General features: G+C 37.1%; 1 protein-coding gene across 5 annotated transcripts in view; it reads left to right on the top strand.

The window, feature by feature from the left end:
- ZMYND11 (zinc finger MYND-type containing 11) overlaps nt 1-16,195 on the top strand; it is a 108,414-nt gene that overhangs the window by 65,260 nt on the left and 26,959 nt on the right. For 2 of the 5 annotated variants that reach the window (XM_074831824.1, XM_074831842.1), the window contains 2 exons: nt 11,880-11,924; nt 14,726-14,887. The exons of 1 other annotated variant lie outside the window; for it this stretch is intronic. In XM_074831824.1, the coding sequence (XP_074687925.1) occupies nt 11,880-11,924; nt 14,726-14,887 (207 nt within the window). The remainder of the gene's footprint in view (nt 1-11,879; nt 11,925-14,725; nt 14,888-16,195) is intronic. 2 more of the 5 variants (XM_074831853.1, XM_074831834.1) reach the window with 2 other exon arrangements.

The raw sequence follows: 16,195 nt of genomic DNA on the forward strand, positions 1-16,195 counted from the left end.
CCCCAATTACACTAATTTAAAGTACTGCAATATATATTTAATGTACTTCATGTCACTGTTAAGATTCTCATTCTGATTTCATTAGAAACCCTCAAGGGAGCCTTTAAAGGGTATGTAGCTTTGTTTTTACTATTCTCCCTGGGGGTAAACATTTCAAAATTCCCGTTTAGCTCTTTTAGGTGTTTCTTATGTCAGTTTTATCTACTTAGAGGTGATGTTAACTGTGTAGACTCAACATGACGTAAAGTCTGAGATCTGTAGTTATCTCAAGTATTCAGTATGTTTGTTTCCTCTATTGAGAAAAAAAAAAATATTCAAAATGCCTCACAATAGCCATTTCTTAAACGGTCATTCAAAAAATGTTCCTGCTTCTTATTAGCAACATTTGTCCTGCAAAACTTGTAAGATAACCAGCATGTAAATGCCCACTGAGTCATGAGAGTTACATAATTATTTTATCTCAGAATGAAAAGAGTTGTCTGTGACTTGACTGAAGATGCTACTTAAGTCACATTACGAACAGCCCTTTGGTTAGAAGTATTGACTGTATTTTCAACATGACTGCTAATCACTGATGCATTGTGCTGTGTCCATATGTCTGATGGCTATCTCAGTTGTTCAGAACACCAGTGCGCACTTGACTTTACAGTTTCATGCAAAAATAGGAATCAGCTTCTGATCCAAGCCATGTTTCAACAGTACCCAACCTCCAACTTCTTGATCCTAATACTGAATCAAAATGCTGCAGACAGGTGAAGTAAAACACATTGACTTGGTATAAAGTCATTCTCTTTGTTCTTTTATTCAAAAAAGTTTAAAGAGTTACAAAGTGTCATTGTCATCACTCAACATCAGATCAAGTATTTTCCATTCTCCAACAATTGGTGCAAAACCATGAAGTTTGGTATGTTCTCAACATTGGACACACGGTATAGTTTTATGGATGCTTTGTCTGCACTTGATCAAGATGCAGTTTGTAGTTCTCTGTAATTCAATACTGCTCAGATCTGGTACTAATGACTGTTGAACCATGAGCTCAAGTTACATTTCGGTGAGGGCAAAGACACAGAAGTCTTTTCAGAGATCCACTTGTAGGAGATAGAACTCTATGAAATAGGGCTATTAATGTTGGAACAGGGATTTCAGGCTCACCACACTTTAGCACTTACAGGCAGACCCTTGACCCCATTGTCAAACTTGGTTTGAATGGTACTACAGTAACATGGAAAGCTCATAATGTGAAAGAGAAAGGCTTGAGAACTGTTCCAACACCTACTGACATCAGTAGAAAAATGCCCTTGGTTTTTAGCTTGTTTTCTGGCACCACAGTGGAAGTCATTCCTGTCGTACTTCCCCCTATCTTTTATTTGAGTATTTGTTTGACGTTTCTTTCCATTTTTTGAAGTTTTGGATCTAAAATCTTAGCATTTTAAATCCATATTCACTTAAATAAATTACTGGCCTGGGCCACAGAACTGCTGAGCACCTGTATCTGTTACTTATATAGGTGCGTGGCTAGAGACTGCCACAAGGCCTGAAAGTGCTGGTTTTAATGATGACTGTGGACTGATTGCTAAATGATAACAATAATTGAGAGTATACAGATTATGAAAACACAGCTGTATTTGGAAAAGATTCATTAGATAATCTGTGGTGCTTACTTATGTGTTTCCAAACATTTGCCCTATCCAATAGGTTGACATAATGATAGATCTATGCTGTAAGGACACGATCTCTAATAGGGTTACTCTTAGCCTTCAGATGAATGTGTTAGAAAAATTATGCTACCTTGCTATCATTGTTCTATCAGTCTGTTGAAGCTATGGTAAAAAAATGAAGCAAAATCATATATTTAGAGATACCATACAAAAGAACAAGCTGAGATGCAAAGACAAAACAGTTTGAGGGCATCAGGAGGCCCTTCAAAAAGGGACAACTCATGTGAAAATGAATATTCTGAAAAACTGTGAAAAAGAATGATCAGATTTAAAAGAGTATAAAATTGTTCTCTTTTTCTCTCAGATATATGTGGGAGAAATATTTTTATATAAGTTACTAAATTTAAAATATGGAGTCAGTTGCTAAGCGTACTGTATTCCAACTGATATTTTAAGGATTGGTACCTATACAAGAACTTTGCTGCAAATGTTATACTTCCAGGCCTTGTGCAGGTATTCATTTTGTTTGCTCATTTGCCATCTATACAGATGTTTTGCACATTTTCAAAATGTGTTCTCATCTTACAGGCTTTCTCATCTTGCAGATGATTAATGCATTTGATACAAAATAAATGAGAGAAGAAGTTATTTTCCATTGTTATCCAGGATTTTAGTTAGGAACTCTGCATTTTCACTGTTTGTTGATTCCATTATTATGCAATTCAACAAAATCTCTGCAGCTTCTTGCCTTGCAAGGGAAATGTCAGTCCTGAAATCTGGTAATGGAAGTTTACTTTTTCTTTCTAAAAGCTTTATTTCTATTTCTCACAGAACTTGTGGAATTTGGAAGTGTTATTTATTATCAACATAAAAGAAATTATCTCCTCGCTCTTCAGGTTTAGAAAAAAAATTGCAAATCAGTGTTGTTAACTATGTTTTCAATGCAGTCGATAAAATAGAAGGGAAATTTAGTTCTTGAAGAAAAGAATCATGAATCTCCTTACCTATTCATTTCTATTTTCAGTTATGCCATGATTTTTATGTACTTTTATCTGTGTAAAATAGTGCTCAGTCTAATCTCAATGAAAGAAATCAAAGTGAAGCACCAATGTCATGTAGCTTTATGGGGGGTTAGATACAGTTCTTAGAGTTAGTTTGTCTTACTCATTTACATATTTTGTTATTTTTCTACAGTGTGCACGGAGCTATTTTGAGCATTTAATGTGCTAATTCTTCTCCTCCTGATTAAAGCCATAAAACTGCACTGACCCAGAGAGAGGCATTATGAATGTATAATTTCAATTTACATGTGTTCATAAAGCCAAACAATATGGTGCTCTTCTAAAATGGAGTTGTGTTAGTAACACAGGTTCATTGTTTGCATCTGAATGCAACATATCTCATAGCACTGCTGTGGTTTAAAGTTCGTTTATAGTGGCCAAATGCTCTAATGAGATGTGAAGAGTGAGGCTTCAGATTTAATTAAGTCACTTTGAGCTGTTTCTTCACTGACAAAATTTTTTTAGTTTAGTGGAGAACATGCTATTTGGAGGGGCAGTTTGCTTCCTTTCCTGTTTTCAGAAAACATTAGAAGCAGAATGTGCTTTTTCCCAGCACATCCATGTATTCATAACTTGGCTAATTCATTACTGGAGATTTTCTGATACTTTATATCTAGAAAGTACTGGTGCTTGCTCAAAGTGACTCCAGATACTTTCAAGTCTCAAGGCTGCCTAAATAATCCATCTCTTCACTCTGTCTGCTTTCCCATCATTTTAACCTTTGTTGTAACCCACTGCCAGCACTGTGAGTTTAGAAGGTGGTCTTGTTAACCCTAGTGACCTTAGGCACACATCCAGTGATTATTGTGATTTGATGTATTGCAGGTTCAATTTTGCTAGGATCAGTCTATGAGAAAGGAGTATTTTGGCTGTTATGTTTGTGTTAATCTAAATTGCTTTAGATTGAGAAAAGGCTGGGTTCCTTACTTGCCATGCTTAATTGCTTTTGTATTTATATTGATTTTTCCATGCTAGTCAGTATTGGTAGCCAGAAGATGTTTTTTGAACTGGCTATGTCATCTTGAGTCTCCATAAATATGAAGATAATTGTAAAAAGCTTAAAAACGGTCACTGTGAGGGTTTGAATCTTTTCTGTACGTAAAATACACTTTAAATTAAAAAAACCAAAACCAAACCTTAAACCAAAACCAACCTACATAGCTACCAGTTATTGCTAGCAAGCTATGGGCTTCTAACTAACTAGGCTGAGGAATAGTTGTAATGTGCATTCCATTAATTTCAGTTAGATGCAGAAGGATAATATGAAACAGCAATAGTGACAGCCAGTGCCTTCATGATGAAAGCTCTTACAACTAGAGAGCACAAAGAGGAAGAACATGTCACACCAAATGAAGAAAAATTTCCTTTGGTGTTTAAAAAATTCTCCATTTGTCTTACCCATCCATATTGCCTTTAATCTGTGTGAATTTGCTGATCCAAAGCCAAACATAGCCCAAACCATGATAGTTACTGTTTCTCACATATTGTAAGAAATTGAGGATTTTCCAGGCTGGAACATTCCAGGTAAATTCCTAATTTTTGTGAAAGCACCAGTGTTCTTTACATTTGGTGATTCACTGATACAAAGAGTTAATGAGTGATCCTGTGGGAGAGTATAACGAGGCTTTGAGGGTCAGGCCACATAACAGTCTGGTCACATGAGAGCACGGAAGGGAAATGAGCTTCTGGAGCTCTTTAAATCTGTCTTTTCTGTCTATCTTTCCATCCTCTAAGGTCCCATTATTCAGAGCTTATTTTGCCAAGAGACTGCCACCATATCAATCCACTGTGTGCTAAAAGCAATGATTTTTCTTGCAAATTATTATCACAATGTGCACTAGTGTAAAATTCTGCTTATTAATGAACCAAAAATTAGTGTCCACTGGTGTAGTATCCTGCTGTGGATTTGTGAAAATTCAGAAAAGCAAGTATTTTCAAACTGACAAATCAAAGCATAGACTATTTTGTCCTTGAGAAGCAAATTAGAATTCTGAAATCCCACCTCATGGACGAGAAATTTTTGCTGTATTAAAGCCAAAACCCTCCTTTGCCTTTGGATTAAGGCTATTAGCATGTAGCTCATGAGAATGGCCTCACTGCCATTTCAGTGGCTCTTCCTGTCTCCAGATGGGTTAAGAATCATGAACAATTTTCTGCATTCCTTTTCCAACCTTGTTTTTCTCTTCCCATCTGTTCAGGAGTATTTCTTCCCTCTCCTCTGCTCATCCTTATTTTTCATCCCCTAAAAAAGGAGCTCACGCTGTTTGGAGGATCTTCATATTACCGAAGATGACACTAGTAGAGTCCATCTTATTACATACCTAAGAGATGATGCTTCTTTTAAACTGGTAAAACAACCTCATCAGCATCTTCACTTGCCTTTCCTGGCTTTGCCAACTTGACTTTTAAAAATTCAGTCAGTGTAATGATGTATTCTTCTTTAAGGCTTTCACTCGCTCTTCTGTAGTTGAGATACTGATGATGTTGTTCACAGATTTCACAAAATGTTTTTTCTGATTGAAAGGGTTGTTTGAAGAATGATAATTTACTTATGGGTTTTGAAGTAAACTAGTCAAACTAGTCTGTATAAAGCTTCTATCATGGGACTTAAATTATGATAATGGACTAGATGACATAGATAAGTCCATCATGAGTTTGTTCTGAAAATATCCATCTTGGTTTTTTCCACCTCTTTTGTGCCAACCCTGAACTAGTAGTGTTGTTTTTTTAAAACTTGGTGGGTTCAAAATACTCTGCATCTCTGGCAACTGTTTTGAATTATTACGTCATGCTGGTCACTGAATGAAACTTCATTGAAGCTGATGGGCTTATTAGTATTCATGCTTCACTCATAATAAATGCAGGCCTTATGCCTTTATATCACTGACAGCTGAAACAGTACCAGCCACACCTACAGCACAGGGGACATGGACAAGACGTTGGAGATTTAAGTGAAGTGTGTAGGAGGTTCTGCTGTTGGTTCAGATAAAATGTTTCTCTGTGTGCAAAAACATCAACCTAGAAACACACTACAAAATTCCGTGGAGAAAATAAGGCCAGAAAAGCAATGTAAATGTATTTTAAAAAAGAAGAGGGGAGGGAGACCCCTTCTGTGCATAGTTCTTCTTGGAAGAAGACTTGGAACTACAAGCAAAGAGATGGTTTCTTTCTGGTTTGGATTAATCCTCTTTCTAGGGGAATGAAACCTTCAGATACATAATGTGGAAATAAAAGGTATTGCACCTAATAAATACTTCACTCCATCACTGATTTATCTTCCTAATGAAAATAGCCTACAAACCTCCTCTTGGCTCAACCTAAGTAAAAAATGGTGACATTAATAGCAGAAGCAAATCCAGTTTCTGAGGAGGTAAGTTGAAAGTTTCTATTAACCTTGAACTCACTTGGAACGTGAAGAAAGAAAATATTTTCATTTGAAACTATTTTCTGTTTCTGATATCCTGGAGGAGAATACTTGTATTGTCTCACCTCAAATAATGTAAACTACTGCTACTCAAAACATGATCTTCTTGGGAGGGAAACTGAGATTTATTCATTACTTCAGGAACACAGCTTATGAGGCTGAGAAGACAAGTGTGACAGGGGTTTTAGCAGTCATTTTGTCTGCTGGCATGCTACTTCTTGAAATAACTTCACTTCTTTAGCTCTGGGAGCTAGAGACTGGCTTTATAATTTGGAGCCTATCACCCTGAATTGTCCAGAACATAACTACAAGGTAGGAGAGGGAATAAAAATCTACCTGTCTTGGCAGGAATCCAGAGAAGACTTTGGTGGTTTCTGCCAGAAACAGAAGACTTCTAAGACAAACTGACAATAAATTAATTAGACAAACTTAGACTTGCAGATTAAACTCAAAGAAAGAAAGCCAAAAGTGTTCTGAGAGGCTCTGGAACTCACTGCAGAACCTGAGTCTTCTTGCATCAGTGCATCAGAAGAGGAAGCAGTTATCAGTGAAGAAAATGGAAATGGATTATCACGAGCCTAAAAATATGTCTGTGTTTAATATGCACTATGGAGAAGGAGATTTGGGTCTGTCTCCTGACTGAAGGTTTTGTGTTGGTTCTTTTTAGAATAAAACTGATTTCTAAAATGAGAGAAATCAAAACTAATGTAAAAAAAAAAGTTAATTGCCAAGATTATGAAAATCTTGGCCATAAAAAATAAAAGTACTTGAAATTAAGCAAGATGCCTAGGTAGTTGTGAGGACATATGAACTCATAATTGCTTTGGATATCTTTGTGATAAAATATGAGTAATGAATACCTACAAAGTGTCCTACAGAGTCAGTTTATGGAAATCCATTTTAAAGCTGAAGCCCAGGTCATCAAAGGAAAGGATCTATAAAGGCAACTGATTTGCAATGGACAGATTATCCTGTCTGCAAAAGCACACATCATTGTAGCTACCTGCTGTGGTAGTTTTCTAGAAGAGGGAAGAGAAGATAAAGTGAAACAATTTTCATAAAGAGATTCTAGCTGCTGAAGTCTTTTTGGTTTTGAAAGAGAGATGGATGCTTGTTTATTTGCTGAGCACTTTTGATGAGCAAAAGCAGTAGGAAAAAAAATAGATGCAAAACAGGAGGCAATGTCTCTAGTAAATACATATACAAGGAAACTACAGGGGAGAAAATAAGCTTATTTTGATGCTGAATTTACTCTAATGTATTACTCTAACATTAAATGTAAAACATGGGATGATCTAAGAAACTTTATCATTGTAAAGCAATCATCCTGATCAAGCATGGATCCTGTACAGCAGTGATAAAAGGGAAATACTTTTATTAAACAGCTAGCTCACCATTCACCTGCTGCAAAGATGAAGTAAGTCCCCTGAGCCGTCAAGGAATTAATCATGCCTTCCTCACTTCGGAGCCTAACCTATCATTCTGATGAAAAGATAAAAGCAGATTCAGTGGGCTACTGAAAGCAAGTTTACAGAAGGGTTCATGCTCGCTAAGGAATAGATGGAGCCAGGGATGTTGTGGCATGAAGAGAAGGCTGACCCAAAGGGCAGGAGTAGGACTGCCCTCACAGCAGGCTAGGACCTCTGGTGAAAAATATACACGGTGTCCCCTCTGCATTTGAAAAAATACTGGGAATGGTGTTTCATGACACATTATGTTTGTTCGACCCACATAGTATTTGATGCATGCTAGTGTCTGAGTGAAAACCAATACATCTGCCAAAGATCCATGATAAGCTGAGGATTTCTTGCTAGCTACTGTACCCAACAAGATACAGCCTGTTTAAGAAAGAAGCCAGTGTGCACATACAAGACGTACATGCTAGTTTTCCTCTGAAAAAAAAGGAGTAAGCCTCCAATCTGTCCAGCTCTACATATCAACAGCCACATTTTGTAAAACTCCTCTTATTACAGAGCAGTTACTTGGAAGTTCAACAGTATTGCAAAATCAGTGGATAGATGGGCAAGGGGAAGCATTTCAAAGCTGAGCACAGTTTAGCATTTCCACAGTTCTTAAGGGCTCTTACAACTGCCTTTGTCTGAGCCTGTTTCAGACTGCCTTTTGTATGGGGCATAGATTCTGATATACTTTCAGAGAAGTATGGGTGAACAGACAAATAATTTAAGTGTGCGGTAACTACTTACAGCAAATGTATAAGTAAGAAGCATTTCCTTCAGGTTTCATACCGGAGGACAGGAGTGCACATAGACAGTGCAACCCCACAGTGGTTTGTTATATTTGTGAGTCATAAAGACTGCAAAATGCACTGCAAAGTTTTAAGTTACCTCTAGTAACGCTCATGTCTAATCGAGAAAGCTTTGATGGGAACAGATGCCTGAAAAAGACCAAAAGGAAGTGATTGATTAAGAATAGAAAATGTGTTTAGAAATAAATAGATGCTGCATTGTTTAATGTGAATGGGGGCATAGGTTCCTGCAGCATACTCTGAGACCTGTTAAGGAGAGGACTTGGATACCAGAGAAGCGTGATGGTATGGTAGATACACTCATGCTAGAGTGCAGTACCACCACTTGTTATTATAGTAAAGACTTTTCATTTACAGCAGAAAGTTTGAAATATGAAAGATTAAGTGCAGAAGATAAGAATTACTTCCCAACAGCAGACAATGATGGATGCAGGTTGCAAAACCTAAATCAAAATGAAAGATGTGAAAAAAGTAATGTGTAATTCTCATGGGAGGCATTTCTTTCAGTGCATCTGTCTACTTGATATGGACTGGTAGTCAACTTTGTTGAGTTTCAGTGAAGAGTTACTGAAAGCCAACAAAGAAACCTTACAGCAGAATCCAAGATTTTGAAAGCTTCTCTGTTAGCTGAAGGTAGGAAAATTGAAAGAACTCTGATGTTAAAGCTGATGGAGGTGGGAAGGAGAGAAAGAAGTGTTTGTTATGGCTGTTCCCAAATCCTAAAATACCAGAATCCAGAACATTTGCCTCAGAAATTGTATCTTCAAACAGGACATGGTCTATCTCATTAGATGTCAAAGAAATGGGAATCTGAGAAATGGTAGGAACTCATTAATTGAGATCCCTTCCAGTTTTCTAAAGGGTTATGAAATAGTCAGGAAAAGATTATACCAAAGTTTTGGGCTGGTGATTTGAAAACGTCTTGAAATAGATGCAGCATGCAAATACCACTATTTTTGAATAGTTTCTGTTTTGTAAATTACTTCTTTCTGCTGGCATGGACCTTGTTGCCATTCAAGATTCCACCACTGTGACAGACCAAAAGTGTTGATACGAAAAAAAGTGGGTGAAATCTACTGTGTATCTGCTAATACTCTTCTTTTAGACTAAATATGAAAAACTGTTTTAAGTTCTTTATCTGCTAGACAGCTGGACCTCTAGGGACCGTTAAAGCATAGACACTACACAGGGCTGACCATAGGTTTGCGCACAGGTGGGTCTGAATGAAAACCCAGTGATCTGGAAGGAACTGTGTGTGCGTGAGTGTGGATGAGAGATACAGAGAAACACCACAGCAGTGCATACAAAAGGAGCAAAGAAACTCTGGAGAAGCACTTGAAACAGAACACCTGGAAAAAAAAAAGTCCAAAGAGTGCTATGGGACAAGCGCCACACAGGAAATGCTGGGAACCATGAGCTCCATGGAAAACGCTTTCCTTCATTTGCGTCATATTGAATTTAGGACAACAGAACTGTATGTATACTATTCATAAATAAACATGATTGCGCCAAAGAGATAACTGACTTATAATTGTCTTTCCCTTCTATGTGACCCTTTTTTTTTTTTAGCTTACTGGTTGGGTCCAAAGGATATCCATAATTTGGATGGTTTGGGAAATCTAGTTCAACAGTGTGAAACCAGCAAATCCCCATAAAGGGGAGTTTCATGAATAGAGTTTTGCCTTTTTTCCCCCTCCCTTTTCCTCTCTCCACCTGATAGTAGAGTGACTTAATACCGAGTATCTGGGCTACCATTAAGGGACTTGGAGAAAACAGATTAACAGGTAAGAAATGAGCTATGTTAATGGATATGCATTATAAAAAGGCAAAATGGTCCTTTTAGACAAAGTCTAAGAAAAGAGGTTATATTGTTTTCATGTGCTATGCCTACATATAATTTACAGGAAAATTAAAATTTACTAATTGTTTTTACTTTTTTTTTTTACAATAATTATGGTCTTGCTAAGGTATGGAAGTGACCTAATAGTTACAATTGTGACCTCTAAGTTATTGTTAATTTTACTGTCAGTATGTGCTTCACATCTCCTACTTAATGGTATGCTAATTGTACAGCAGGATGTCACATTCTCCAACATACAGATTCCCTATTTCAATTACAGCTAAGTAAATCTCCATTACTAATGAGTAAGCATTTCTTTTCCACGTACATTTGCATTATAATGGACATTTTCTTTATGCACTAAAATTATTCTTTCCTTGACAACAACTATATATTTTATTCTACAGTAAAGGCTACGACATGATGATTCATTCCTTTCTGTTGGGTTTATCTGTATTTAAATTGTCAAATGTTCTGGATAGCCTGACATTTTCTGTCCCATGTTATTTTTCTGTACTTCCAGAATAAATTTATGTATTTGCTTTAAGACAACCTACTTAAGACAAATCACAAAAAAGTAAGCTTACGTGTCGGTCATAAATTAAGCTGTATTTTCGAATATGTTGCATTGTTTCATTCATGTTGCTGAGAAATCTCAACTGTTTGTGTTAGTGCAAAGTGACCTTTATGATATAATGTTTGACTGATTTGAATATAAAGAAAAGTGACCACAAGTGACCCATATCACTGCAAGATCCCACTCTGCTTAACAGAGCATAGCTCTTTGGCTATTAAATACAATCCCCCAAACAGACATTTGCTGCCTTGCTGATGCATTTCTCTACAAAAGCAACGGGCAGCTGAGTAAAATGAAGGGGGAAAGCCTCCTGTTACATCTGAGCTATGCAGCTTTGCTGCCAAATCCGCTCCCTCTTGGGGGTTGTGGCCAGTCACTGGGTGCCGCTGAACTGCTGAACTTGGGCAGCCGGGTGCTGCCGGCAGAGGATTCCCTTCGTCTGCCAGCACCATGACATGAGAGCCTTTCCCTGCCCTGCATCAGGAAAGAAAGATATTGGCAAATTGAGTCCCTGTGGCGGAGATCCTTCCTTCATTCCGCACGGCCCCAGGAAAATATATCACCTTTTATATACAAATAAGGACTGTGAGTTTTATTGATAAAAGTGTTAGCTTAATCTTTGATAATATGCAGCAAAGAAGGTGTTGCTTTGATTTTGGTGGGGCTACTCCCTATGCAGTAAATTATGTTATAGGGATCTTTTTTAGATGCCCAAAGAAGGTTTATATATCAAAGAGAGTGCGTTAATTAACAATCATTAATATTCTTGACAATTTCTAAGTTGGCCTGGTGGTGGGTGTGTATATGGGGAAGAAGATGGGTGTTGGGTTCTTTTAATGATATAAGCACATGGGATATTTTAAAGAAAAAATGTGGTGAAAGCGTTGGGTAGCATTCCAGAAATGCAGGAGGAAATGTATGCAACCAGATGTTAGAAGTAACAGATTGATTTCCTGGTCACTGTGCATGAATTCTTTCTAGCCTTGTGTATATCCTGATAATCGGATGGCTTACAGTATAGATACAAAGTTTGTTTTGTTTTTATTTTGAAAGGCCTACGGTATGCAGCCTTTTTCCCAGACAGCAGCAAAAAACAAGGTGAACAATTTTTGCACTATGTGGTTTTGAATTCTGTCATATTTTCTATTACGTTTCTGTCTTCCATTAGGATAGCTTAGTTTACTATATTAACCACCACCATCATCCATATCACTTCCAATTCTGAGTTTAGTCTACATTATGTATGTATGTAGTTTGATGATTTTTTTCTCTCTCCTGGGGGCTGGAAGTGGTTACTCACTTGTTACAGTTCAAGATGTTGTTACAATGGTTGCCCTTTAATCAGTCATTTTCGGAGTGGCTGATGACACCTGGTGGTGTATTTTGTAAATGCAGACTTAACCGTGTTTGCAGCTGGCGGAGAATTTTGACCTGTCCTACCCCGAGCACTGACAGTCAGAGTCTGAGCTATTTAAATGAATCTGATCTGCATGAAAAAAATATGTTGGGAGCACATCCTCCTCCCATTCAAACTTATGTAAACCAAGAGAAGCAATAACATTTCATTGCTGTTGGAGCAAAATTAATGCCTCTGACCTTGCTGTTGAAGTCGATAGTGTAGTTGTTCACAAGGGCTATGTACCTTTTTTATTTTCTTTATTAACTTTTCAAATATATTGCATAAATTAATGTTTTATATATATTTATGCACTAAATATACTGCATTAAACTAAAAATCTTTTCTGTGAAAAACCTGGGTGATTGTACTTAGAAGTAATGATGTTTTCAAAACTTTACAGTGTGAATACTGAAGGAAGCTTCTTCTGGTGTCTTATTTAATGTCATGGTTTCTGGCTTGAGTGTATGATTTTTCTTGCCAGCAAGTATATTTCCGTACGTTTATGAAATTCCACATCTCTTTGCCAGCATATTTCCTAACAATGGAATATCTGGGATATACCAATAAGTAACTCATATGAATAAAAATTAAGACTCCTGGAATCCTGATTCTCTGGTGAAATTCCTCAGTACCCAGGACCTATTGGGGTCTTCTCAGTTTGATTTTATCTGGATAGATCTTTAATCAAAAATTATTCTTTTTCTTGCTTAATTGGCCCTTCACTGCCATCTGATATTTTTTTTTAGTTTCATAAAGAAGATAAATATGAGAGAATATTAATATGAGAGAAATACAAAGCAATACTTTATCCTGATTTTTTTCAATCTACAAGCAAATCAAGTACATCGACAATGCAGTATCTTTAGTTGTTTCTAAAGTATCTTAAAGAAAGGGCTCCCAAAGTGCACTGCCACTGGACTTTGTGGAAGGGGAAAGTGTTCATGAAACGAGAATGTGTTCTTTATAGACAAATCTGGTGGTATTATTATGCCAGTCTGAGACATACAGAATTGGCAAGTAAAATTAAATCAGGAAAAATAATAGAAGAGTCAAGTTACACTGTTAATCTGAACAACAAAGGAGGGCAAAGTTCTGAGTTCAAAAATCATCAGTTAAGGGTTGTTTGGTGGTTTTTCTTTCCCCTAAACTTACTGCTCCTGCAGTTCAGTGTTGATGGTATATAAACTTTAGTGTAGGCAATCCGGGTTGAGGCTGTCCCTAAATCTCTTTATATTCATGGGGGCTGTGGTCAGATGAATTATGTACACAACACGGCTGCTCTTCAGCATAAGGGACTGGAAGTGACACTTCTGTGTAGCACTTCCTACACTGCTCCATTGGAGGAGACCTCTCACACAAGGAGTTAATGACCATAGTTCCCAAGCATGGGAAAATGAGAATTGGACAAATGCTAGTTCTGGCAGTTGGTGGGAATTGCTAACTCCACCTTTATAACATGATGTTAAAAACACCTTGATCAGATTTTTGTCAGGATAATTTATTGAAGAATAGGAGTAATTTTTTCAGAGATCTGAACCCATTGAAAAGTGACATTTGACATGGAAAGGCATTGGGAGTTTTATCTGAGGTATGACAGCTATTTTGTCTTCTAAGTGTAGGGAAAAGTGTGGCATTTCAGATAACAAACATAAACATTTAACGGTGGCCACTGGCAATTCTGTCTGGTTTTAGTACTATAGATTCCTAGAGCAAAATTCTGCCTCCAAATTATATGCATGCTGCTCTCATTTACTTCAGCAAAGCTTGTGCACATGTTTCAAAGGTTAGAATTTGGCCATTGGGGCTGAATTTTCAAGGAAGAATGTATTAAAGACATCTGTGCATCAGCAGAACCATGTCCTTTGTCTTCTGTAAAACATTTCAGGAATAAGCCTAGTGCTATGGGGCACTGCAAGTGAAACATTTTTTACTTTTTGAATTGCATTGGGATTGCTTAGGAGAAACATTTCTTGCAGTAATAGATTCATGATTTCATTTATTTCTTGCAACTCAACATTTTGATGCTGAAAAGTTGTCAGTTTTAAGAGAGTAAAGACTGGAAGGGACTGCCCTTCAGAAAATTACAGTTGAAAATATACTGTAACCAAACAAGGAGAAATAGTCCAAGGAAATAGGTATGGTCTGTTGAGGTGCACAAACCTTGTTTGTAGTCTAATGCAGAGAGGTCAACAAGTGTTTTACACAAAGGTAGAAAACAAACCCACTTTTCATTGTGGACAGAGCTCATATTTGAAATTGTTACTAATCAGATACTTGAAAAAACTAAAACTTGGCATTCATATTCTATTGGAGTTAGTGTGTATTAAATTGATGAAGATCTTTAAGCATGTAGGTTTTCCCCTGTTTTTTAAACATTATACACTTCTTAAAATGTTTATAATGTCTAATTGCTGCTGGATTTCAAGACATATCAATTTTGTTCTTAGTTCCTGCAGATTTTGACAGAATGTCATACCAAAATATTTTGTATTTTTTGTAGGACTGGGAAACAGAAAATCATGACTGGTATTGTTTTGAATGCCATTTGCCTGGAGAGGTGTTGATATGTGACCTGTGTTTTCGTGTGTATCATTCCAAGTGTTTGTCTGATGAGTTCAGGCTTAGAGACAGCAGTAGTCACTGGCAGTGCCCAGTTTGCAGGGTGAGTACCTATGAGATTTCATGTGCTGATTAGAGGATTGATATTCATTAATAGATTCATTAAGGTGTCCAGATGGTCTGGCAGGTTAATGGATAAAGAACTGAATATTGAAATGATGGTACATACCTAGAGCATCTATACAGAGATACCAAAATATGGTGCATGTAGCAGATGGTCATTTTTGAAGACTCCAGCAAGTTTTACTTATGCATTTGAGCGCACACAGTATACTGTGTGGGAATGTGTGTACGTGTGTATGCCACGTGTGAATGCAGTATATTGTGGAAATCTTCAACACGAGTAAACAAATTGCTGTATAAGATGCTACAGTTTTTACTTAACATCCTTTTAATGAATCGTAATGTAACTTTTTTGTATTTTGATGACTGCATTCCTAATATTTTATTGGAATCATATTTTATGTTTTAAAGCCACGATCATGTTACTGATGAGGGCAGTATCAAAAAATATGGGATGAAATCCTGCTTCTCATTTAATTCTGTGGATTCTACTGGTGCAAAAAGACCAATCTGGATTTCACCCATAGCATCCATATCTATATTGTTTTTTCTTTAAAATTGCTATTCTTATGAGTATAGTAGGGAGACAACAAAGAGTATTTTTTATTTCCTTTCCACGAATAAGCAGGTATGTTGTCTACATGTCATTAGAAGACTAAACATTCTAGTCAGGATGGTGCTTACTGGTACCTGGCCTTGAATCAGCCAGATACTTCTTACTCTTGTCATCTCCACGTCACCTCCCCCAATGGAACACATTCCTAGTCTTCCTTAAATGGAGGGAATAATGCATGTGAATGTTTAAGATAAAAATATTGCTATAGAAAGGCATAAAACTGCCAGTTGCACTCTGCCTTGGATTGCTGGAGGGAGAGGAAGTTCCCTTGCTAAAAGCTTAGATCTAGCTGTATTGCAGCAGACTGACCTTCAGATGATCTGTGCTGCAAGGAATGTGTGGGTTCAGGCGCTTCACAGTACGGAGAAGCAGTTTTTGAAAACAAGTAGATTGTTTTGTTTCAAAACAGCACTTTCTGACTGCTGTCACCTTAGAACAAGTTGTAAAAAACCTGTTGCCTGTTGCCTCAGATTGGAAGCTCTCAAGGTTTAGGGAAATAGCAAGAAAATCAAGCCCGCCTCAAGGAAGTGGAAAGGAATGAAAAAGAAGTAGGGGCAGGGAAAAAACAGTAGAGAATAAGGGCATGTACTGTATCTCTCCATATTGAATTACTGGCATTTAATTTATCTATTCAATATTCCCTCTGTTAAAAACAGAGAATGACTTTCAGAT

This window comes from Strix aluco, chromosome 1, assembly GCF_031877795.1.
Source record: "Strix aluco isolate bStrAlu1 chromosome 1, bStrAlu1.hap1, whole genome shotgun sequence".
Classification (NCBI taxonomy): domain Eukaryota; kingdom Metazoa; phylum Chordata; class Aves; order Strigiformes; family Strigidae; genus Strix; species Strix aluco.